The 26,152-nt window shown below is 34.5% G+C and overlaps 1 protein-coding gene across 1 annotated transcript; it reads left to right on the forward strand.

Annotated features, from left to right (window-relative positions):
- The first annotated feature begins 694 nt into the window (after positions 1-694).
- On the forward strand, positions 695-17,968 carry LOC120178885. The gene is made up of 7 exons (XM_039184660.1): positions 695-701; positions 13,513-14,319; positions 16,247-16,302; positions 16,561-16,791; positions 16,896-17,187; positions 17,272-17,468; positions 17,580-17,968. The coding sequence occupies exons 2-7, from the start codon at positions 13,639-13,641 to the stop codon at positions 17,731-17,733; spliced, it is 1,611 nt and encodes a 536-aa protein (XP_039040591.1). The 5' UTR covers positions 695-701; positions 13,513-13,638; the 3' UTR covers positions 17,734-17,968.
- The last annotated feature ends 8,184 nt before the right edge of the window (positions 17,969-26,152 follow it).

Below are 26,152 nucleotides of genomic sequence, written 5' to 3' on the forward strand. Positions count from 1 at the left end.
AAGTATATATAATAATAATAATAGTAAGGGAAAAAATAAAATATAAAAAATTGAATTTTTTTAAAGCTCTTCCCCTCCTCTTTCCAAACGTCCGAACGCTTTTCACAAAATAGCCTCAGGGTTCCGTATATCTAAAAAGTTAGTTTCAAAAAAATATCTCTTCCGCTCATCAGTCTTTTGAGTTTTTGTGGTTTTAAAAATCGAAAGCAAGAAACAAACGACACATGCAAGCCTAACAACCAAAAAAGGTAAGGTTTTTTTTACCTTTATTGTCTTCGAAACTTTGCAAAAAAAAATTGTTTTGATTGCTCCAAATTTTCTGTTCGTATTTTGTGTATAAATTGTGTGTTACAATAGTGAGTTACAATGGCTATTTATAATGCTTATAGATCCTATTTTTAGGAGTTTGAATCTTAGTAAAACTTTATCCTATTTTTAGGAGTTTAAATCATAGTAAAACTCTATCCTATTTTTAGGAGTTTGAATCCTAGTAAAACTCTAACGTTATGTTTGTTTTTTGAATTTCACTAAATCGGGGTTGTTGATAGTGTTGTACCCAGACGAAAAGGTGTGTTGACAGCTGCCCCTCTTTGCCCATAGTCGTGTAACGAGGATATGGCAAAGATTAAAAGACACGTTTTTCGTTCGGTGAAGTTGAAAATTGACTCTGATGTTTCAATAACTCTCTATCAAGTTCAGTTGTGGATGACTAATCCGTCGTGAAGTCGAGTTCATCTTGAAATGATATGGAATTGAAGTTGTAGTTCAGAATTTGAATCAACACGTGGCTTCTCGCTGCCCTTCGGTCTTCTTCTCGGTTTAAAGACCTTAGATTGGAATCAAACTCAGAAATCTTCGTTGACATGTAGCGTTTCTTGACTTAAGCTATGCTGCTTGAAAATGGTTGCTTGTCACTAAGGCACGGCTAACCCAGGTCTTCTTCTTGACTGGAAGACCTCGACTGCAACCGGACAGTAGTGTGATTGATGTGTCATTGAGCTGAATGAAATCGAACTCGACAATTTTGTTGAAATATAGTCATTCTTGCCTTGAGCTATGTTGTGAATGATGTGCCTTGAGCTGAATGAAATCGAACTCGAAGGTCTTTAGCAGATAACCCTTTTAGCCTTGAGCTATGCTGCAAATGATAGTGCATTTGAGCTGAGTGGAATCGAACTCTAAGGTCTTTGTGTTTCAAGAGAAACATTTTCAAAGGTTTTTTTTAAATAAAAACTGTCTCAAGGGAGATAAAATTTTGTTTCAAGAGAAACATATTCAAATATTGGTGTTTCAAGAGAGACAAAACTTTGTTTCAAGGGAAACTGTCTCAATAGAGACAACTTGTTTAAAGAGAAACTGTCTCAAGAGAGACAAAACTTAGTTCCGAAAGAAACTGTCTCAAGGGAGACAAAATTTGCTTCAAGGAAAACATATTTAAAGATTTTGTTTCAAGGGAAACTGTCTCAAGAGAGATAATTTGTTTTAAGGGAAACTGTCTCAAGAGAGACAAATTTTGTTTCAAGGGAAACTGTCCCAAGAGAGACAAAATTTGTTTCAAGAGAGACAAAACTTTGTTTTGAGTAAATCAGTCTCAAGCGAGACGACCCCTTGTTTCGAGAGAAACAATCTCAAAGGCGATCAATAATCTGCTTGTTCCTGAAGATGAATGTTCCTGCTAGGTACGATTCCCTTCGTCGTGATGTTGAAACCGTGGATGACCCATTCGTTGTGAATTTGAGCCTTGAATTAGATATCCTTCGTCGTGAAGTTGAAATCCAATCTAAAGATGAATGCTTCTTGTGTACACGATTCTTTTCGTCGTGAAGTTGAAATTGTAGATGGCCCATTCGTCATGAAGTTGAAACTTGACTTGAATATTCTTCGTCGTGTAGTTGAAATCCAATTTGTATTGTTTCGAGTCCAATATCATTCGTCGTGAAGTTGAGATTAACTCTAAATGAAACTGAGAAGCCCCTTCGCCTAAAGTTGAGCTTTGAATTGGATATCATTCGTCGTGAAGTTGAAATCCAATCTAAAGTTAGCACAATATCCTTCTTTGTGAAGTTGAAATCGTGGTTGTATGGGCACGATATCCTTTATCGTGGAGTTGAAATCGTGGATTCGTGGGTACGATATCCTCCATCGTGGAGTTGAAATCGTTAATGACCCATTCGTCGTGAAGTTGAGCCTTGACTTGAATATCCTTCGTCGTGAAGTTGAAATCCAAGTATTGAATGTTGTTTGGAGTTGAATATCCTTCGTCGTGAAGTTGAGCCTTGACTTAAATATCCTTCGTCGTGAAGTTGAAATCCAAGTATTGAATGTTGTTTGGAGTTGAATATCCTTCGTCGTGAAGTTGAAATTCAATCTCGAGCAAATTGTGTCGCTTTGAGTCCAATATCCTTAGCTGTGAAGTTGAAATTGACTCTGAACGAGACTCGAAAAGTTGCTTTGTCGTCAGACAGTCGCCCCTTCGCTGTGAGGTCGAACAACCACCCTCAACTTTTGAATGTGCTTTTGAATCGAGTACATTTCGTCTTGAAGTTGACACTTAACTCAAAAAGCTGCAACAAATTATGTATGCTAAAAATGATAAATATGATGTCTAAGATGCATGCAACATGAATTAATTATTTTTTATCTCCTGGATGGAGCCTCATTCCTTGTCTGCTTGTTCCTGTATGTGGAGGAAAGACCTTTAGAAGATCTGATAATTCGCATCAGGATGTTGAATCCCCAAAGATGCCCCAATATTTGATATTGAATCTTCAAAGATGCCCCCATTATTCCTCATTTCTTGCTTCAACATTGATTTTAAGCATGAGTTTTATGTCTGAGAGCCACATGTCATTTACCAAGATCCACTCTAGAGAGATTGTTTTGTTTGAAAAAAATGTTTTTCTTTCTCTTTTATTTTCAAAGTTATGAAAATATCAACTAAAAGAGTTACGGAAAATGTTTAACCAAAAGTTTTGAAAATATTGCCCCTTTCACGATTTTACAATTAAGACGAATCATAAAACTAGAGTTCATTGGATATCAAAGAATTAATTACATTGTTAATCCTTCAATAAATTATAGTTATTTGACAAGTGCCAAGATCAAAACTATTTTTGGGAAATGGTTTAGGAAATGATAAAAAATCTCAGGTTATCGTGTTTGGTCAAATGTTTGGCATTTTTGTTTATTTGATGCTCATAGGTTTGATGGGTAGCTTGCATGTTCTTCTATTGGAAGTGTTCTTCGACTCCCAACCTTCGTGGTCACACTCGGATTGTGCGATCGCCTCAGCTGCACAATTTTTATATTCGAGCCGCTTTTTCAGGTTTTCAACTCGAATCCTCATTTAGTTTCAAGAAGTCATTCATAATTTACGTCTTGAACCCCCCTTTGTTATTTTTCTTTATCATGCATTAAAGATTTTAAAATTTTGTGCAAATAAATATTAATCCTGACGGGCGGTATGAAATCTGAAGATAGTCTCTTCTGTTTAGAAATTCATGTATAATTAGAAGGGACTTTAAGGCACGTAATGTAGGTCATGGTTCATGGTTACAAAAAAAATGATAAATAGGCACAAACAAGTGTTTCAGGGTATTGAACAAAGGATCAATTCTTTCTGATGCCTTCAATCCTGTCTTGCTCAATTTGAATATGCTCGTATGTGTTTCTCTTGATTTTCTCTGGATGTTCCATGATCTTCGAGTGAAGTGATTCTGAAATGATTGTGCTTGATCAATCTCATAATTTGAATCTCGACGCGTCATTTGAATCGAGTGAATCTTTGCATATGCGTCTTGTCTTCTTTTTTTTCACTTTTTCCTTTGTTTTTGTTTCTCTTTTTTATTTTCTCTATGTTTTTTCTTTGTTTTTTTCTCTTTTTTGTTTTTGTTCAAATCGAATCTTTGCCCTTGGCATTTGGTATCTCCTTTGGATTGATGTCTTCACTCATGTGAGTAGATTTTTTCCACCTTGCCCCCCAGTGTGGAGGGTGATACTTGGTTAGGGTTGAATCAGAAGAAAAATAGTATAGGCTCAAAAGGAGACACAAGGGATATATATTTTCTCTTGTTATGAAGGGATAAAGAAAGAAAGTCGTTCATCATTTCATACATGGAAGTTTTCGCAGAAGAGATATCCCTAAGGGGATAGATTTTCAGGATTAATTTTATTTACAAGAAAACAGTGTATTAATGTATGATAGAATTATTTCGAATGAACTCTTCTTTCTGCTTCTTGGTCCCGACATGTCTTAATGTTCAGGCTCCCTGCGAAATGCCCCGAGTTAGAAGAAGTTTCATGTTCAAATGAACCACTCAATGCCTTAGGTCTTAGTGGTATAAAAAGTCAACTTTGAGTCTAAAAAGACAGTGATGTAACTTTATTGACTTAAAGAAAGGTTCAAAAGTTTCAAAGGGTGGTAATGTCAAAATCTGGTCTTGTGGTAATGATCATGAATTATTTTGGGTAAAGAATCAAGGTATTTTATTTTGGGATTTAAGACATGATAAGAAATATCTAATCTTGCCATATGTCAAAAATCTATAATTCTTGAAAAATTAAAATAATCCTTAATTCATTTAATATTCAAAGAACTAAAGATTAAAATTTGTTCAATTATTCCACCTTAGAAGGTAGCACAAATTCAATCGTTTAAAAGATTAAGCAAACATGAAAGATCAAAGATGTGTTCAAACAAAACAATCCTCTAAGTGCAAATGATATACGCAATGCCCCCTTCTTTGGCTGTCCATACCCCTGAATTCATCAGGTTTTGGATCTTGCGCTTCAATGCCTTATAATTCTTTGAGGAGTGTCTGAAGCTTCCTATGTGGTAACTGCACACAGCTTCAACATCGTAACCCTTAGGATATGGGGATTCTGTTCTCAGATCATCTTGGCAGGCTTTGTCCTACAATCAGCTGATCAGGCTCCCACTGTATTGATTTCAGTTTTTTTTAATTGTTAAAATCTCGCTTCCATGTGGTGTCACGTGATTAGAACCACTTCATCGAATCATTCATGAGTTAATTTCATGTTTATGAAAATGCTTAAAAAAGATATGTAAATGCAAAATGCAAAAATGCATGAAATGTTCGAGGCATTGATCCGAAAATGTGTTTGTTATTATAAATAATCCTTATTGGGGACAAAAGTATTGTCTTATGAGACAAAAAAATATTTTAAAGGTATAAACCCTAACAGCTTCTGACAGGTTGATTCGTCTTCCGCCTTTTTTGTCACCGGTTGAATACCCTGTCGAACCGTTCCGACTTCTATAGCTAAACTGTGCGAGTGATGTGTTGTCAGCTCTAAAAAGTCTCAAATGGCTGCATCTCTGACTTTTACTCTGTGTTGGGCCTGTTTCTAAAGAAAGCGCCATTGGAGCCCTCCATTGAAGTTTATTTGTTTGCTTCTTGAATTTGTCAACAATGACCTCCAGTTTCAGTTATCGCCTTGTCATCTTATTCTTGTTGTCTTCGAAGAGACTCTCCAGGTCAGTAACATTCTTCTCGTCTGCCCCTGCAACTTTTGCCAACTCAAAAAGTTGACTTTCAATGTGCACAATGTAAATCCAAGTCCATCCTGAGTATTCTTCGACCATAGCTAGACTTCTGAGTTTTTCATCTCTTGTATTATAACCCATTTGTCCATTAATGTAAATTATTTACGTTTAGCGAACACATTTTTGGTGGATCAACACATCTTTTAAATGATACAAATGATGAAAATTAAAATAAAAAATAAAAAGAGTTAGTGAGGTAAGGATAATAATCAAAACAGTAATGAAAATAAAAGTTCTACCCCACATGATATATACCCCACATACTTAGTATTCCTACCCGGACATGATCTCTATCCCGCAAGTTGATTTTGAACAAGTCTTAATCGCATAAATTTCTAGTTCACATGCTTTGAACATAAAATAAAGCAGGAAATGAACTCAAAATAGCCTAGGGTTTAAAATGAGATTTCAGGGTAAGCTCTAATTCTCCATAGTCTCCCGGTTTAGGTTCTAAAAAATATATCCGAGTTCTCCTTGTTGATGCCCCATTGGTCTTATCAGACCCTTAGTCCTAAGTCCATTATAAGCTTATGTGGACTAAGTTAAACTCGAGAGAAAACATTCCCTTATGCCCGCACAGTGAATAAATTCACACAAAGACATAAGGTATATGAATCTCGAAGGCTACTTGCTAGGCCCGCACGGTGAATAAATTCACACGAAGACGTCGCTTTCACCCCCACTTAAAACGGGTTTGGAGCTCGGGTTTAGAGCCTTAGATGGAAAACAAGTTTTGACAAGCTGAAATCATTGAGAAAACTGTCAGTGCAACTATTTATTCGAAAAAATATAATCAGAAGTGATAAGGATCGAAAAATTACCTTAAAATTTAAACTTATCATTTTCATTAAAAAGATAACTGGAAATTATCTTAGCCTCACTCACTTACCTTTCCCCAGCGGAGTCGCCAAACTGTCAGAACCGTCTTTCAGTTGGGCCCCGAAATTGGGCTTCGACTTGGATTAAACGAATTGGAGTCGCCACCGATCATTTATTTTAAAACAAATGGGTTGATCGGATACCCTATTTCTTACCTGATCTACGTCTTTCCAAAGATGTGTCGGATTCGGGAGTCGGTTACAGTCAAGGAAGGGTTAGCACCCTTGAACTGCTCTTTCGGTACTACGCAATTTCCAGTTGTCTTAAATTAAGAAAATTATAATTTAAAATTAAAAGGTAAAAATACAATCCAAATTACTTATCTTAGATAGTTTTAAAGGTGTACACTTAAGAGAGTCAAAAAACATGTTAGCTAAAAAATGAAAATAAATATAATAAAAAAATAAAAAAAACGACCGAAATAAAAGAATAAAAAAAGAGTGAAAATAAAAATGAATACGATAAGAAAAATAAAATGAAAAAGAATGATAATAATATATACATAATAAACAAATAAATATATAAAATAAGAAGAAAATACAAATAAATAAAACAAATGTAAAGAAGATAAAAAAATAAAAAATAAAGATAAGGAATAAAAATAAAAATGAAAATGAAATGGAGGAAAAAAATAAAAAGGGTAAATAGAAATAAATAAAATAAAATAATAAAAATAAAAATACTAATAATAATAAAAATAGTAAGTAAAGAGTAATAAAATAAAAAAAAAAAAGAATGGTATAAGAATAATAAATAAAATATATGTATATATGTAATAATAAATATAATATTTGCAACAAATAAAAAATAAATGGAAAAATGTATATATATATATAATAGTAATATGTATAGATAAATAATAGAGAGAGAGAGAAATATAATAATGGTAGGGAAATGAAATAAAATAAGATAAAAAATATAATGAATATACATATAAATAAAATGTTTTAAATAATAATAATAATAAATTAAAAAAAGATAAAACAAAATAAAACATATAAAACATAATAATAATAATGAAGTATATATAATAATAATAGTAATGAAAAAAATAAAATATAAAAAAATTGAATTTTTTAAAACTCTTCCACTATTCTTTCCAAACGTCCGAACGATTTTCACAAAATAGCCTCGGGGTTTCGTAGATCTAAAAAGTTAGTTTAAAAAAATCTCCTCCGGTCATCGGCCTTTTGAGTTTTTATGGTTTTACAAATCGAAAGCAAGAAATAAACGACACATGCAAGACTAACAAACGAAAAAGGTAAGGTTTTTTACCTTTGTTGTCTTCGAAATTTTGCAAAAAAATGCTTTGATTGTTCCAAATTTTTTGTCTGTATTTTGTGTATAAATTGTGTGTTACAATAGTGAGTTACAATGGCTATTTATAATGCTTATGGATCATATTTTTAGGAGTTTGAATCTTAGTAAAACTCTATCATATTTTTAGGAGTTTGAATCATAGTAAAACTCTATCATATTTTTAGAAGTTTGAATCCTAGTAAAACTCTAACGTTATGTTTATTTTCTGAATCCTACTAAATCGGGGTTGTTGAGAGTGTTATACCTGGACGAAAAGGTGTGTTGACAGATGCTAGACGAACAATACCGATATTATTCTTCATATAGTCTAAAACAAATGGTGTTTTGGGCTGGGAGTATCGATACTCGTTTATGTGGTATTGATACTATTCAATAAGTATTGATACTCTTAATGCAGTATCGATACTTGCGTAGCAATTTCCAGAAAAAGTAGCCAATTTTGGTACTGGTACTAATGAGAGTATTGATACTGAGGGTAAAGTATCGATGCTCTCATTAAAGTTATTGATACTATGTTATTTTTCAAAACATCGAAACAAAATTTAGTATCCATACTCACGGTAGTATCGATACCCCAATGTAGGAGTATCGATACTAGCTAGTCCTCTTAGAATCCAGTAGCTAGTTTTGGTATCAATACCAAGGTTGAGTATCGATATTCAAGGGTCAGTATCAATACTGATGGGCTCAGTATCGGTACCCTCATCCTGGATTGGGTAGGAAACTCATTTCGATTCAAGTGTTCGGGTAGGAAAACAAGGGTAATCATAACTTTATAAACAAGACTACAAGTGAGAACAACATAAATAAATACAGGCACAACTAGAAATAATGTAAATTATGATCACATAAAACTAGCCTTTGTATGACGCTAGGGAAAAAGTCGGGACACCTTAACTACTTTAGTAGTTGATGATCATTTGTTTGTTAGAAATATTCGGATATATCTTAGCTAGTGCTAAGGAACTTCAGTTGTCGACTGGGCGCAGATGCCCCGAGATTCGATGGAGTAAGTTGGTCGGTGTATGCTTTTGATGCAGAAAATTTCGGATCTCACCCCAATACCCGAGGGTATCCCAGGTAGGCTAGGTTGTCGTCTTGAGATGCAGAAAATTCCTCCAACCATACCACTAGACCTACCTCAACACGTTTTTGAATGCTTTTGTATGCCCATGTCCCCACTTGTCAGCATGTTCATGAAATGAATGCATGTAGTATAAAATAGTTATTAATAAGGAACTGACCTTCTGAGCTTTGCGTTCAAAATTTGTTTTCGTGCGCAAGTTAGTAGAGGGATCAATGAGGAGCCTATCGCGTAGTCACATTCCATATCAGCTGTAGTACATAGTACGTCTTAAGTTTTTTTAGAGGGCATGTATTGTCATAGACCCTTGTATTTTTTTTTCAAGTCGTAACTTTATTAAGAATTTATGTATTTTGGAGACTTACCTTTGGGAGCTCCATGTATTTTGTAAACTTAAATGTGATGTATTATTTTATAATTCCTGTGAATTATTTTTCATGTGATATTTACAAATGTTTTTAAAGAAAATTTTTGGGTTAACTACTTCAGTGGTCTCATGTAATGCCTTAGTCCTTTGATCTTTAGGTCGGACGAGATTAGGGTGTTACAAGGTCGAAATAAAAAGAAATCCTTGGCTTTTTTAAAAGATAAGTGTGTTAAAAGTCTATCCAACCGGACAACGAGAACTTTATCATTAGGAGGAAAAGAGATATTTATAAAAAATATTCTCCAAGCTCTACCTCCTTATACAATGGGGTGTTTTTATTTCCTCGAACTCTCTTTAGGGAATTGGAAGCTATGTTTACAAGATTTTGGTGGCAGAAATCATCAAGCAAGAAAGGTATTCATTGGTGCACGTGACAGGCCTTTTGATTGCCTAAAGAGAATGGAGGAATATACTTTTGAGACTTGAATTGTTTTAATATCGCCTTACTAACTAAATAAGGTTGATGAATTATGTCAAACCCTGATTTGTTGGTCGCTAGAGTCCTTAAAGCTAAGTACTTCCCTCCCCCTGACTTCCTACACTCGACTCTTGGCCTAAGACCATCCTATGTTTGGAAGAGTATTTGGTCTTCAAGGATACTTTAGAAATAGATATTTTCTGGAAGGTTGAAATAGGAAATACAGCCTCTATATGAAACAGTTATTGGTTTTGTATAGTCCATGCGCATCTTATATCTACTCCTAGAATTGATGTTCTCGAATGGGTGGCTGATCTGATTAATTCCGAAACAAAATATTGTAATTCTACTTTCAATAGACAGAATTTTAATAGTGAAGATGCAGCAACTATTCTATGCATCAGACTATCCAATTTCTTAAGAAGACATCTTAGTATGGGGATGAGAACACACTGGGATTTATTCTGTCAGAAGCAATTATAGGATGCTTATTCAAGATCAATTTCTAATGAGATACATAGGTCAGTTCTGTAATTCTATATGGAGAATGAAATACCTGGCTAAATTAAGATCAATCTTTGGAAGTTTGCTTTAGCTATATTCTAATCATGTACAATTTAGTTATTAAAAGATTGTATCCTCATGATTTGTGTCCTAGATGTTCTTTATGTTCAGAGACGGCTAATCCTTTGAGTAAGCAATATCCACATGTTAAGCAATCTTTGGAAGCTTTGGCTTTCCAGTGGCCATCCAACATTGATCAATTAGATTTTTGTGAGTGGCTAGCATGGATGTTCAATAATTACAGTGGCAACATACACATAGAAATAGCAATCACAGTTTGGGCTATTTGGTTTTCTCGTAATAAATTTCTACATGAAAGGGTTTATCAAGATTTTCCTATTGTTGTAAATTTTGTAAAGAGTTACCTGTCTACTGAATTGGGTATTTTTCTCCAATCAATTAGTTCATCCCCGAACTCACTCCAATGCTTGTTGGTCTCCACCCTCGGCTCCGAAGGTTAAATTGAATTTCGATGCTAGTTTCTCCGTGCAGTCAAAAACTTCTTGGTCAGGCTTCATCATTAGAAACAGTAATGGCCAAATCCTGGGTTCGGCATACGAAATTAACCATGACATTCATTCTGCTTTCGAGGCAGAAGCCATCTCTGATGTACAAGGCTTAAGTTTTGCTCACGATATGGATTTTCAAGATATCCTTGCTGAGGGAGACTCTCGAATGATTATTCAGAAACTATCCTCTAGTGAAGAAGATCGTTCTATTATCCGACCCTTTGTTGCAGAAGCATAACAGCTCTCAAGACGTTTTCATTCCTGCCAGGCAGCTCATGGAAAGGCATCCCTTGATCGTTTCGCCCTTGAAGATCAGTTTTGGGTCGAGAATGCCCTGCTAAAGTCATCAGTTTTGCAGCCTCTGATCGAGGCTTTATGGACCCACCTTAGAGGATCATCAACATCTGCAACTTTTCTGGGCTTTCGTTCTCTATACCCACCTCGATTTGATATCTAAGCTCCTATTTCATCTTTGAAATATTATTAATCGGCTCTCGGATCATCTGATTTTGCTTCTTCCTTTTGTTTTGGGTTTTGTTAATGAGATTTTGTTTGTCGTTTTTACTTTACTTTTTCAGCTTGTTTTATTGGTCTTTATTCTGTATTTCAGAGTTTTTTCTCTAATAATATCAGATGGTACCGATTCTAAAAAAAAATTAATAACTTATTAAAATGCTTTAACAATTAAAAGAAACATTATTTTTTTTTGAAGCTTATATATATATATATATGAGAAAGTTTTATGTGGGGCAGTCTTAATATACGGTTAAGGAAATGTGTTACTGAAAATATTAATTTTTTAACATTTCCTTTAAAATATTACCTAAAACATTATTATTTCTACCGGAAATGTTATTATTGGGCGCTTTACTGAAAATATTTAATATATCTAATAAAATGTAACCTAAAATATTATTTTTTCTATCAGAAATATTAAAAAAACATTAATGTTTTAGGTAAAAAAAAATATTTTAGGTAATTTTTTACCAAAAATATTTAAAAAATATTAACATTTTCAGTAACATCTTTCTTTATCCGTATATTAAAATCGTAGTACAGTAAAACTACACTATATATATATATATATATATATATATATATATATAGACACACACGTTAATCAACTGCAAAAACTATAAACATAAACTATTGTGTAATTATTCTAAATTTTTAAGAAGAAAACGGCAGCATGATTCAGCCCAATCCTATCCAGTAGAGGTCTAAATTCAAATCCAATCCCCACGTTACACGCAAAACAATAGGTCCGTCTGAGGAGGGGAGTGGTTGGGATATATTAATACTCCATTGATGGAAGGCTTGAAAGGAGATGGATTTGCCTAGCCATGGCACTAGGATCATGCATATCCTTGAGAATACGTAAACAACAAGAAGGCCAGCTTAAGATTTGTGCATAGACAATTAGGGACCCTTCAACAATCCCTAAAGTGTGTTTTTTATCGTGTTGGTGATGTTGGTTAATCTAAAATAAAACTCTTAAGATGTATTTTTTCACATTCCCCGTTTGATTGGTCGAAAATGTCATTCCCAGTAATCTTATATTATTAATAGTGGATTTTTTGGGTATATTATCGGGAATGTCATTACCTCTCTTTCCTTAGGTATTGTTGGATTACCGACGTTTTGGACTAAAATGCCCTTAAATTTTTTTTTCTTTCAAAAATATTTTTATTCTTTCAAGAAAAAAGTTTAAATTTTTATTCTGTCATTGAACAATAAAAATTCTACGAAGGTTAAATTACAAATTTATCCTTAAACTATTTTAGATTTACAAAAAAAAATCTATAATTAAAATTTTATATGAAATTCAGGGATTAAAATAAAATTTTACCCTTTCATTAAACTTTTTTTATATTTTCAATTTTGTAAAAAAAAATTATATAAATTTTATGAATTTAATTTTTTTAAAGAAAATATATAAATATTTTCCAACTTGTTAAAAAACAAATATATAATAAGGACAATTTGGTCAAATATACATTCAAATAATCTTTTTATTCCTTTAACCAAACACGATAATCTTACATTCGTGTTAAACCAACCAAACACAAAATACAACATTTCCAGTAATCCTATTCCCTGATAATCTTTTATTCTCACTGGTAATCTTTTATTCCCACTAATAATCTTACATTTTGTGAACCAAAGAACTTCAATTTGATCTTGATTCAAGCAAATGCCACTTGGATTCGGCCATTCTCCAAAAGCACAAGGACTTTTCGTAAACCCCCTTTGACTAAAAGCCCAAATCCACTTCCCCCCTTAAACTACGGCCACTCCTGCCAACTCCCATTGCCAATACCACCTTTGTTTATGGTAAGTAATCTTAACCAAATTGAAAGGAATCCTCCGTGGTCACGTCTTTGGACCCCTTATTCTTCAATCTCCTTTCTATATATTTCATTTTCTGTCTTCATATCTTTCCATCCAATCTCTCCGTTTTCATCGCTTTGATTCTCCTTTGCTTTCTTCTTTTATTATAATTTACTTTTTTTTTCAAAAAAGAAAAAGAAAAAAGAAATGAACCCCGACCCACCCAAAGATATCGTCGTCGATGTCGATGAAGATCGGAAGATCAATGTTGATGGACCCGCTACGCCGGATGATCGACCCGGAGTTGAATTCTCTGATGTCCAGATTGATACAAACAGTTGTGGGAAGGAGACGGAAGATTGTAATTCTGATTCCGAGGTTAACAAAATCAACGACTCCAACGCTAAGCAGGAGGATAGTAGCAATGGCTATAGCAATTACATACCAACCATCAAGGCTCAAGCTCAGTTCCCGAAACCGCAGCCACCGCCGGAGCAGCCTAAAGTAGAGCGTACACAGTCGGCATCCCTATCCGAAAGCATGCCCAGCTTAGGGAAATACATCAGAGACCGAAGCAACACTTTCTCGGCGGCGATCATGAAGCGTTTATCGTCGTTAAAGGAAGACGGCGAGGCTTTTGTTGTAAAAAACGACTCGTTAGACCTCGAGGTGACGGAGGTTCAAATCCCCGGGATCAAAGTCATAGTGAAACTGAAAAGCCAAGACGATAGATTCGATTTAAAAGGTCGATTAACGTTTTTCTCGAGGTCGAATTGTCGAGACTGCACCGCCGTTCGGAAATTCTTCAGAGAGGAAAGGCTACCGTACGTCGAAATAAACATCGACGTGTTCCCCAAAAGGGCAAAGGAGTTGGTCGAGAGAACGGGGAAATATGAAGTACCCCAGATATTTTTTAACGAGAAGTTGCTGGGCGGGCTGGTGACGTTGAATTCGTTGAGGACTAGTGGTGAGTTGGAGAAGATACTGAGGGAGTTGTTGAGCCAGAAATGCCCCGATTCAGCTCCAAAAATTCCGGTTTATGGATTCGATGATGATGAAGAAGAAGAGGAGAAGGATGAGTTGCTGGGGATCGTGAAGATGTTGAGACAGAGTTTGCCGATTCAGGACCGTTTGTTTAAGATGAAGATCGTCAAGAATTGCTTCGCCGGTGATGATATGTTGGAAGCCATCATCAACCACATGGGCTGCAGCAGAGGAAAGGTACTACTAATTTAATTTATTTATTTATTTCTCAATTTTCTTGTACTTGATTAGAACTCTCCTTAACTGAAATCACTATAGTATTTAATAATAAATGATAAAATAAATCAGATATAATTATCACGTTCATAAACTTTTAAAATTTATATAATATATATATATATATATATTATTTTTATTAACCGTGTGTAAATTGAAGGGTAAAAAAATTCTTTTATTTTCTCTAGACCAGACCAACACATTAAACCACATTCGACACTAATGATGGATTGCACGATGTAAGGTGAGTGCAACTATGATCGCACTCGCCCACGACTCATAATTCATCATCATTTTATATAATTTATTATTATAAACTAAAATACAAATAATATTTTTTTTCATATTTAATATACTTATTTTTTTAATTGACATATATTTAAATACACTGTTTAACCTAGTTTTCTGATTATTATTGTTGGAAAGGGATGGGTGATGATAATTATTATTGATTAATGCTACATATTAAGCACTAATTATAATTGGTTAGAAACATGCCTTGAGTTATACTTATGGGTCTCATCTCATAATTAGATTAGTATATATAATATATCAAGCGTGTGTTGCTTCGGAGATTGGGCACATTTAGGGCTGTTTAGGGGTCAAATTGGGTTTAGCTTTTGTTCTACCCAAATTTGTTATGAATATTATATGTTTTTTATTTATATTTGATTTGATTCGAGTTTGAAAAAAATTTATTCGACTTAAAATATAATTTAATTTTTAGAATAAGATCTCACACCTGACACATATATTGGGTGAAATAGAGACATAATTAAAAAATATATTGATTTTAATTATTTTTAAATATGTTATAGATAATTATAATATTGTCTTGGGTTGGATCGAGTCAGATTTTTTCACCTAAAATTTAAACATGATCCAACTTTATCTTTAAAAAGATTAAATAGGGGTGCTTATCAAGCGAGTTTATCACAAGTTGGCCCATACTCGACCCGTTGCTCGTTAAACTCATTAAGCTTGTTGCTCGTTAACCTCACCAAAATTTTTATTTTATAAGCAAAAACTACTAATACTATATAGGACTTAAAATAAACATAAATTAATAAATTTAACCAAAAAAATTATCAAAAGAATGTATGAAATAAATTCAAAGTCTAAACATCAAAATAACAATCCGTAAATACATTAAAATAATAATTAGAGTTTTAGTTTTTGGGTGTAGTAAAATAATAATTATTAATTAATAATTTAGTATTTTTAATTATTTATTAAAAGATTAATATATTAGTAATTTATTATCTATTAGTAAATTAGTAATTTTTTAATGAAATTAACTTTTTAAGATAACTACTCAAAAGTTATAAAAAATAACGAGTTGTTCGCAAACTAATTGAGTCGAGTTGAAATTTACTCGACTCAGCTCGTTAAGGTTTCAAGTCGAACTCAAATTCAAATTGAGTCAATCCGAATCAAAATTTTATCGAAATTTAACCAAGACTAATTTGAATTACTCACGAGAATCAACTCATTGAGCACAACTAAAATTGACTCAACCTGAACCTGAATTAATTTTTCTCAAAGAAAATCTCCACCCTTTGAAATCAGGCCATATCAAAACCGAATTCATGTTGAATTTCTACATCAAGGTTGCTCAAAATGTTTAGCCAAGGAAAAAACCCGAACACAGCATTTTTATTTTATTTTTCTCTATGAATTACGATCTTTTACCCATTCGTTTAATGCTTGAACTAGAACTCTGGCTAAATTGAAATCCACGTTGATATCCCTCGAATGACAATGATTCCTTCAAGGGTCGGATGTTCACTTTGGCCCTACTCGATTTAAATGCCAAATTTCTAGGCTTTTTCTTTCTTCATTTTAGTGGTCCCAAATTGAATTACTTGTTACTGTTCTCATTTTACAGGGAGTCCAAACTGCCAAACAAATTGCCCGGAAGCATTTCATCAAACACGTTTTTGGGTAGAAACATCCTCTCTCCCTCACTCTGCTCCCAATCATTTATGTCACCATTAAATATACGTATCCGATATATATTTGTATTTTAGATTTATTCTATATAAAAAACTTTTAAATAGCTTAATATGATTATAAGGTAATATCAGACACACCTGTTCGAATCTAAAATCTCAAAAAACAACGTTCTCTTTCATAACATTCGATAAAACATAGTTGATATTTCACACTTGTATATAATTTTTATTCTACCATATGATGTAGGGAAAATGATTTTGAAGACGGAAGACATTTTTATCGTTTCCTGGAGCATGAACAATTTATTACAGCATGCTTCAACTTTCGAACCGCCATAAACGTTAGCGAGCCCAAATCCCCATCTTTTCTAGCTGAGAGACTTGCCAAGTTGATGTCCGCCATACTCGAAGCATATGCGTCTGATGACAGGCGCCATGTTGACTATTACAGAATCGGCAAAAGTGAAGAATTCCGCAGGTTTTTTTTATATACATTTCCACCCCTTTTTTTTCAGTTTACTTAAAATTCCAATACATTAACATGTAAAAAATCATCGGTTCTCTATGCCTAATTTGATGCAGATACTTAAATTTGACTCGAGATCTACAAAGGGTCAATCTGCAATTACTAACTCCAGAAGAGAAACTAGCCTTCTTCTTGAACTTATACAATGCCATGATCATCCATGCTGTGGTTACCATCGGACACCCTGAAGGAATACTTGATAGAAGAGCCTTTTTTAATGATTTCCAATATGTAATCGGAGGGTACCCTTACTCCCTCAGCATCATACAGAATGGGATCCTTAGAAACAATCGAAAGTCGCCTTATTCCTTGGTCAAGCCCTTTGGCAATGGAGATAGGCGCTTACAGGTAACCCCTTCGATCTTCTGCCTCAATTTTTCGCTTCATAAACCAATGCATGATTGGTTTTTCTTTGTCTTCTTGAATTGATAGTTCGCTCCAGATAAAGTTAACCCATTGATCCATTTTGGACTATGCAATGGAACAAGGTCAAGCCCCACGGTTCGGTTTTTCACTGCTCAGGGTGTCGAAGGTGAGCTAAGATCCGCTGCAAGGGAGTACTTCCAGAATGGAGCCATAGAGATCAATTTGGCCAGGAGAACAGTTTCTTTAACTCGGATCATCAAGTGGTAAGTTTCCGATATATGTCAAACACGAGTACACCGTTTCGAGACGCATGAGGTAAATCCACGACATCAAAACTGACACCAGACATCCATTTTTTTTCCAACTTGACACAGGTTTAGTGCAGACTTCGGAGCAGAGAAAGATGTGCTGAAGTGGGTGATGAATTATGTGGATGCAACCAAGGCAGGGCTTTTGATGCATCTTTCGGCTGATGGAGGCCCTATTAACATCGTGTACCAGGATTATGATTGGTCTGGTAATTTATAACTCACCAACCTTGCTTGAGATTGTTTGTTGTTGAACCATTTTTTCGGAGATGAAATGCAATCAGTGGAATAAAACAATAGGACGCAGCTGCAATTATATAATGAGAGGAAGAGTTTTTTCTGTAAATATAACGAGGGACCAGTTTCCAGCCTTTCAGCAAAGGCTTCAAAGGTAGGAACTATATATGTAGATATAGATTTTATATGAATTCCAACAATGTGTTTGTTAGGTAGGAGAGAGAGGAAGAGCTCTTGGCATGTTTAAACTTTGTTGTCTTTTTTTTTTCCCAATATGACATCTGAAAGTTGAATTTTTAATTTTACCCCAAATGTTTGTGTCCAAAGTATTATTATTGGTCTAGGTTTTAATATTTACCACAAATGTTTAAAAAGTATATTATGATTTCTAATATTACCAGTTTTAACTCTTATTAAAGATATATACCGATAAATTGATGTCACACGCTATTTTTTTTATACAAAAAAGTTTAGGTCAGAGGTGACTCCTCCAATCTAAGATTAGAGCATACCTAAGATCTAATTGAGATTTAGATCCACCAAAAGTAACTGTGGTGGCAACACCCATTGACACACACTAATTCTTTTTTTGGAATAAGTATCACACGTTTATTCTTTTTTGAAATAAGTATCACATGTTAATTCTTTAAATGTGTGTAACATATATTTTTACTTTTTCATGTAATTTTCTCAAAATCAAACTTTATTTTTACATTATCCTAAAATTTCTAACTTAATATCTCACCTGTAAGATATATTTACTTCACAAATGTAAAATATATTATTTTATTAAAAATATAAAATTATCCAAAAATAAATTTAATCAAATCTTCATTATAATATGTTTTTAAGGATTTTAACTTAAAATATTAAATTAAAAATATTTATATAAAAATTTATAGAATTATTTTTTGTTACATTATCTAAATTTTATTAAAAAACTATAATTAACATATTATTATCTTGTATTTACTTTATCATAATATATAATATGACTTTTAGTGACTAAAAATAACTATTAAAGTTATATTTTAACAATTCAAAAAATTTAATTTAGAGTTGGAAACTCATCCTTGGGCGTTGATCAAGCTTTTCAATAACGAATAATAATATTGTTTTTCTATCTTTTAAAGAATCCATATTTAAAAAAAAATTGATATAATGGAAAACCCTAACGAGAGAAACAACGATACCCTTACCGAAACCATTCTATCGAATGGAGGAAGACTACCAGATATTTTTTTGGATAAATCAGAATTTTATATCCAAAAGAACAGGAAACTGCTTCAAAAATACAACATGTTCTTACAAGAATGCCACTACTTACAAGCAAAACAACAAAACAAAACATCAGTAATCAATACCCTATTGCATACAAAGTGTGCTATTGACATAGTCATTCCTATTAATTTCCCTACCCCTAAGCTGAATATCAATAGAATCTTTAATAGCAAGGAGTAAGTCTGCAAAACTTCTTGAGCATCTTTGGTAAATTCTTTTGTTTCTCTCCTCCCAAATAATATATGTAAAGGTGGTCCAAGCTAACTTCATGATAGTGGTTAGTAAAGATTTACCTTTCCAGGAAGCTGTAGCCCACGAAATGTGAGTACCCCATGAACAGTATCCTCTGCAAATGCCATTGAAACTCAAAACAGCGTTCCATAACGAATTGGCCATAGTACAGTGTAGAAACAAGTGATCTCTAGTTTCCATCAAGTCATGACAAAACACACAAATACCATCAATATTGAAACTCATTCAAATCAACCTGTCTTTAGTTGGTAGTCTATCGAGGAATGCCATCCAAGTAATGATACTATACTTTGGAATATGAAGAGGAAACCAAATCAATTTATGCCAAGTGACCTTGTTCTACACTAAATATTGGTTCACAAGGCGAGGATGCAGTAACTTCTTACAAGGAAAAACCCAAGCTAAATAGGGAAGATGATGGCAAGGAAGAAGATGTGGTTATGGCTGAAAACCCGCCTGTCATTGATCATGCGATAGAAAACGAGGAAAGCCATATGCAAGAGAACCTAGGACAGGCGAATAGGAGATCATATGTAGACACGGTTTCCGGGTTAGCCAACTCCATAAGGCTAACATGTACGAGGACAGAGGAATAAGAAATAGATTTAAACGAACATGATTATATAATCGACAGAACGGGGAAATTCCCTATGATTAAGTTCTCTGAACGAATCCATAAGTTAAGAACATGCAGAGGTCTATTATAGTCCGATTGTTAGGAAGGTCGATAGGCTTTAAAACCTTAGAATCAAGAATCATGGCCCTATGAAAACTAAAAGGAAGATTTCAGATATTGGATTTGGAGAATAATTACTTTATTGTTCGACTGGAATATGAAGAAGATTACGTTAGATTCCTAACTGAAGGACCATGGACTATTAACGGGAACTACCTTACTATTCAACCATGGAATCGGTCTTTCTCCACCCTTGAGAAGCATCCGTCTCAAATCGTGGTCTGGATCAGAATGCCTGGATTGCCCTATAAGTACTACAACAGGAACCTGTTTAAAATGATAGCATCAACCATAGAAGAAAGTTGTGAAAGTATACTACAACACGAGTAAAGGTGAGAGAGGTAGGTTTGCACGACTAGTTGTAATGATGGACCTAAACAAGCCCTTACTCCCATGTATAGGGATTGATCGATTTATCCAAAAACTCGAATATGAAGGCCTACAACTAAACTGCTTCAAATGCGGGGTGTATGGACGTTCTAAGGAACATTGTGGTATACAGGAGCGAGCAAAGATAACCTGCCAAGAGGAAGGCATAAGTATCATAGCTGAACGACAGGATAAGCAACTCAACCCAATTCGGAGGATGTAACCAATGAAGGAACATACAGTCCTTGGATGGTAGTTGAAGCAAGAAGACGAAGACCAAGGAAGGAACAACCAGGAAATAAGGCAAAAGGAAAACAACTGATTCGTGTTGAAGGTTCTCGATTCTCCATTTTGCAGGAGAAAAACGTCTCAGGTGAGCAATTGTATCAACCATCCCACACAGAAAAAAGAACAAGAAACGATAAAAACCAACGTGAAAAATGAAAACAATGTCAGGAAAAGGACGTGACAAGGAACCCTCAAGTGAGGAAGGAGAACACGTCAACACAAATATAATTCACACATTAGAGTAATGAAGAAGGAACCTCATAGAGAGAGATCTTAAACTCACAAACAAAGGAAATAGGAAAGCACTCTGGAAACCTCAAGACACTATTGTAAACCCTGTTGGCATAAAACCTTCTGCACAAAAACCGATCAAAGACCATGGGAAATCGAGAAAGGAATCATTTACAGTGGTGGCTAGCCAAGAGGTTCACACACCTGAGGTAACCATACAAGAAATATTCAGGGATAATGGAAGTCACACAGCTGTGTCGATAATTGAGAAGGGCCAAGATTCGAAAGGTGAAAGAAGAGGTAAAGGAAGAGAAAGAGTAGGAGGGCCAATAAGAAAAAGCAAGGAAAGTAACAAGAAAGGTCTCAGAGCTAGGAAACAGTACAAACTAAGACCACCTGACAAACCAAAAACCATAGACTGGACTGATCCAGTTCCCAATCGACCTGAATCATTATTGTTGAATAATATGGGCAATATAGCAACGGAGCCCAATGACAACGTGAAGCCAAGCGAAGGTACAGGTACCAATAAGACAGATCAGGATAAACCTGATAATGAGCTATTGCTAAAGAACATGATCGAAGTCGTAGTTCGAGAAGAGCCCTGTCTATACGACAATCCAGAAGTGAAGCACATTCCAGTGGTTCCTTTAAATGATTAAATTTACATTCTGGAATTGCCAAGGGGTAGCTAGCTCCTCGTTCAGAAGAATTTTTAAGGATATGATAAAATGACACAAACCGCAAGTGGCGGCATTGCTGAAAACTAGAATTAGTGGTAAGAAAGTAGAAGAAGTTATCAATAAGTTGGGATTTACTAATTCATTCCGTAGAAGCTTAAGGATTCAGTGGTAGAATATGGTGTTGGAAATGAAATACTCACACAAACAACTTTTGTTGAAACTCAAACAAATATTACAAGAGTACTCTCACTCAAAAACAAGATACTACAACTCACTCTTATAAGACTTTGCTTCTTCACTCACTTAGAAGCTCTTAATTTTTCTTGATGCTTAAACTAAAATGGGGAGGGGTATTTATACTAATTTAGAACAATCCTACACCACACAAATAAACTAATTTAAACCATTAAAAAATGAGACAAATATCTAACTCCCACCTAACTAAATTGATGTAAGCAATGACATCTTCACTTAAGTTGATGTAAGCAATGACATCAAATTAGTTTGAGTGTGGATTTAGGCTCCCATAATGGATCAAGTTTATGATCCAACACCCCCCTAAACTTGATCTTGTGACTCCTAGGAAGTTCTTTAATCTTATGAAGTCTTTGTTTGTCAGTGGCTTGGTAAAAATATCGGCAAATTAATCTTGTGGCTTCATGTATTCAACTTCCACATCGTTTCTTGCAACACACTCCCTTATATAGTGGTAGCGAATATCGATGTGCTTGATTCGATCATGGAATACTGGATTATTTGCTAAGGCAATGGCTGACTTGTTTTCGACACAAACCTTGGTAGGCTCTTCTTGTATCAAACCTATCTCCTTCAATAGATTTCTAAGCCAAATTGCATGACAAACACATGAGGTAGCAGCAACATATTCTGCTTCACAAGTGGACACTGTGACAATCGGTTGTTTCTTTAACATCCATGTGAAAGTAGTATCTCCCATGAAAATTACGAATCCAGTAGTGCTCCTTCGATTATCTATGTCTCCACCCCAATCACTGTCGCTATATCCAATAAGCTTGTAATCATTAGAAACTGAATAGAACAAGCCAAAGTCAATTTTACCTTTAACATAGCGAAGAATTCTCTTTGCGGCTTTAAAATAGGTGGTTGTTGGAGATTCCGTGTAGCGACTAATCAATACAACTACGTGAAGAATATCGGGCCACGTGCAAGTTAGATAACGTAGACTTCCCACCAAACTTTTGAAGAATGTTATATCTAAACTTTCGCCTTCTTTATATTTGGACATCTTGATCCCATATTATGTCGGTGTGCTTATTGGCTTATAGTTCTCTATCTTAAACTTCTTCAAGATCTCCTTTGTATAGCTTTCTTATGAAATGAAAATTTCATCCTCTTGTTGCTCAACTTCAATGCCAAGGTAGTACGTCATGAGCCCCATGTCTGTTATCTCAAATTCTTTCATCATCACCTCCTTAAATTCATTAAACATGCTTGGGTTGCTTCTGGTGAAGATCAAATCGTCCACGTAGAGACACATGATCAAAATATCTCCATCTTTGATCCTGATATATAGAGTGTGCTCGTAGGGATATTTGTTAAAGCCATTCTCTTAGAAATACTTGTCGATTTGACTATTACATTCCCTTGGTGCTTGTTTTAGCCCGTAAAGAGCCTTCTTCAACTCCAACACCTTGTCTTTGTGCCCTTTGACTTTGTAGACTGATGGTTGCTGAATGTAGACTTCCTCTTCAAGAACTCCATTTAGGAAAGTAGACTTTACATCCATCTGCTGTATCTTCTACTTGTTTTAAGCTACCAAAGAAATGTTTAGTCTGATAGTATCAAATCGAGCAACAGGAGCAAATACCTCATCATAGTCAATTCTAGCCTTTTGACTATAGCCTTTAGCAACTAGCCTCGCCTTGTGTCTTTCAATCTCTCCTTTGGCATTTTGCTTTGTTTTGTACACCCATTTGACACCTATCGCCTTATGTCCCTTGGGAAGTGAGGTAAGTTCCCATGTGTCATTATTCTCGATGGCCTTGATTTTTTCATTCATCCATCTCTCCATTTATTTTCTTGTACTGCTTCTTGAAAGCTGAATGGTTCACAATCGAAAAACAGACAAAATAATGTAAGATTATCTTATCATTCAGTTACCTCATAAAGATCTCTAAGGCTTCTTGTACGTTACATGACTCTTTTACTTTGACTCCCACTTGACGATGACGAAGGTGATGAGTCTCCTTGAGTGGTTGATGTTGGTGAAGTGGGTGGAGTTTCAAGCTCTTGTTGAGGTTCACCTAGTTGTTCACTCATTTTCTGCTCATCTTCTTCAAATCGATGAAAGAAATTTAAGTCATCTGTATGAGAGTTAAAATATCATTCTCCTTCTTCATTGAAGACCACATCTCTGACTAATCACAATCTTCTTATTGTCTGGATTGTAAAACTTGTAGCCTTTCAAATTAGCATCATAGCCGATGAAGATAAAACTTTCACTTTTATCATCAAGATTCGTTCTTCTCTCGTCTGGTACGTGAACATGGGCTATACTTCCAAAGATTCTTAAGTGGGAAATGACAGGCTTTCTTTCACTCCATGTCTCTTGCGGTGTCTTTCCCCACACACTTCTTGTTGGAGATTGGTTTATCAAGTAGATTGCACACGCTAATACTTCCGCCCAAAATTCCTTGGGTAGTTTCTTGCTTTTGAGCATGTTTCGTGCTATATCGAGGATTGTTATGTTCTTCCTTTCTACCATACCATTTTGCTGAGGGGATCTAGGAACTGTCATTGGTCGACGGATTCCATTTGCTTCACAGAACTCTTGAAACCCTCTAGAAGTAAATTCTCCACCTCGGTCGGATCTCATGGCTTTGATCTTTCTACCGCTTTCTCTCTCCACTGCTATTTTGAACTTCTTGAAGACTTCAAAAACTTCTGACTTCTGTTTTGAGAAATATACCCAAGTTTTTCTTGAAAAATCATCAATGAAGAGAAGAAAATAGTTACTGTTACCGAGAGAGCTTGGCTTGATGGGTCCACACACATCGGTATGAATGAGCTCAAGTACTTTTTGGCTCTTGTCTCTAACTTCTTTAGAAAGATTTTGTAACACCCTTAACTCATATCCAACCCGAATACAAGTCTGAGGTGTCACATTGACTTTTCAAACTTTGACTCTTATAGAAAATCCCGGGAATTTTTAAAACTTTCATTAAAACAAAATACATTAATTTACATAAGATCATAAAATACAAAATCGATCAGAGTATTCATAATTAACACTTATTACATGCCAACATTCTATACATAACCAAGTAAATACTTTGTCAATTACTTCTGATCTGATCTTCTAGTAATGATACTGTCTTTGCCACTTCTATTCTTGTTCTTCTCGTTTCTTGGTACCTACGTGTAAATCACTTACACGCTAAGTCATAGACTTAGTGAGGCATATAAAACATATAATATTTCATATAACATAAAGCATACATAAACATATACCATCATTATCATTAAGAAACACACATAACATCATATGGTTCATGTAACACATTTCAAACCATTTACCTTTGATAACCATTTATAAACCCATCGTATACATATCACATTCAGTATGTTTGTTTGATCTCTTTATTAGCCCATGAACACTATTGAGAACTTAAGGTATGTGAGTACATTAAGGTTGTGCACCAATGCTGTCACCACAGCTCGTATCAATTCCCTCATGGGGCACCGAACCTTAGTTCAGTATTCGTCCCGAAAGACCAGTCCATAGATCCCGAAGAACCTAGGTAAACAGTCCATATGTCCCGAAGAACATAGGTAAACAGTCCATATGTCCCGAAGAACATAGGTAAACCCTCGACCCTTGGCATGCCAACTATACCCCTAGCTCTCTTATCACATAACATGGGCATTGACATTCATAACAGTTCAATTTACTTATTCATATCCTTTCTCTTATGAACATATATCTTTTCTTTTCAGTCACATACCAAATGTACGTGTAATCATTGATCTTATAATCACATGTTCATTCTCTTCGGTCACATACCATATGTATGTGTAAACATATATCTAATATCATATAACACGCATCACAAATGCATGTATTCACATAAATCATTTCTTATAGCTTTATTCATATCACATATTCATATAAGCTCATATCTTATTTCACATATACTTTCCATATAACATATATATATCATAATCACACAAATCATAACATTGATCACCAATCAAATAACATTTTAGGAGTTACTTCTTACCATAGTAACTCCATCACTGGCTCATCGCAAGCCAAATGTTTATTCAATAATATAAGTACAAATTAAATTGCACTCGCCTTAGCTTTGCTTTGATTCAATTCTAATCCTTCAGTTGATTCAGAACGGGATCACGTTCTATATCTACATAATCATACATAGATCTATATCAGTATCATAACTAATATACTCTAATGGTTCACTCTTTAGACAAAGAGAAAAGTCAATTTCATCTTGTAATGAAGGTATGCATCGATGCACTACTGATGCATCGGTACATAAAATGCATTCGATGTTGTATTATTA

This window comes from Hibiscus syriacus, unplaced genomic scaffold (genome assembly GCF_006381635.1).
Source record: "Hibiscus syriacus cultivar Baekdansim isolate YM2019G1 unplaced genomic scaffold, ASM638163v2 tig00112383_pilon, whole genome shotgun sequence".
Classification (NCBI taxonomy): domain Eukaryota; kingdom Viridiplantae; phylum Streptophyta; class Magnoliopsida; order Malvales; family Malvaceae; genus Hibiscus; species Hibiscus syriacus.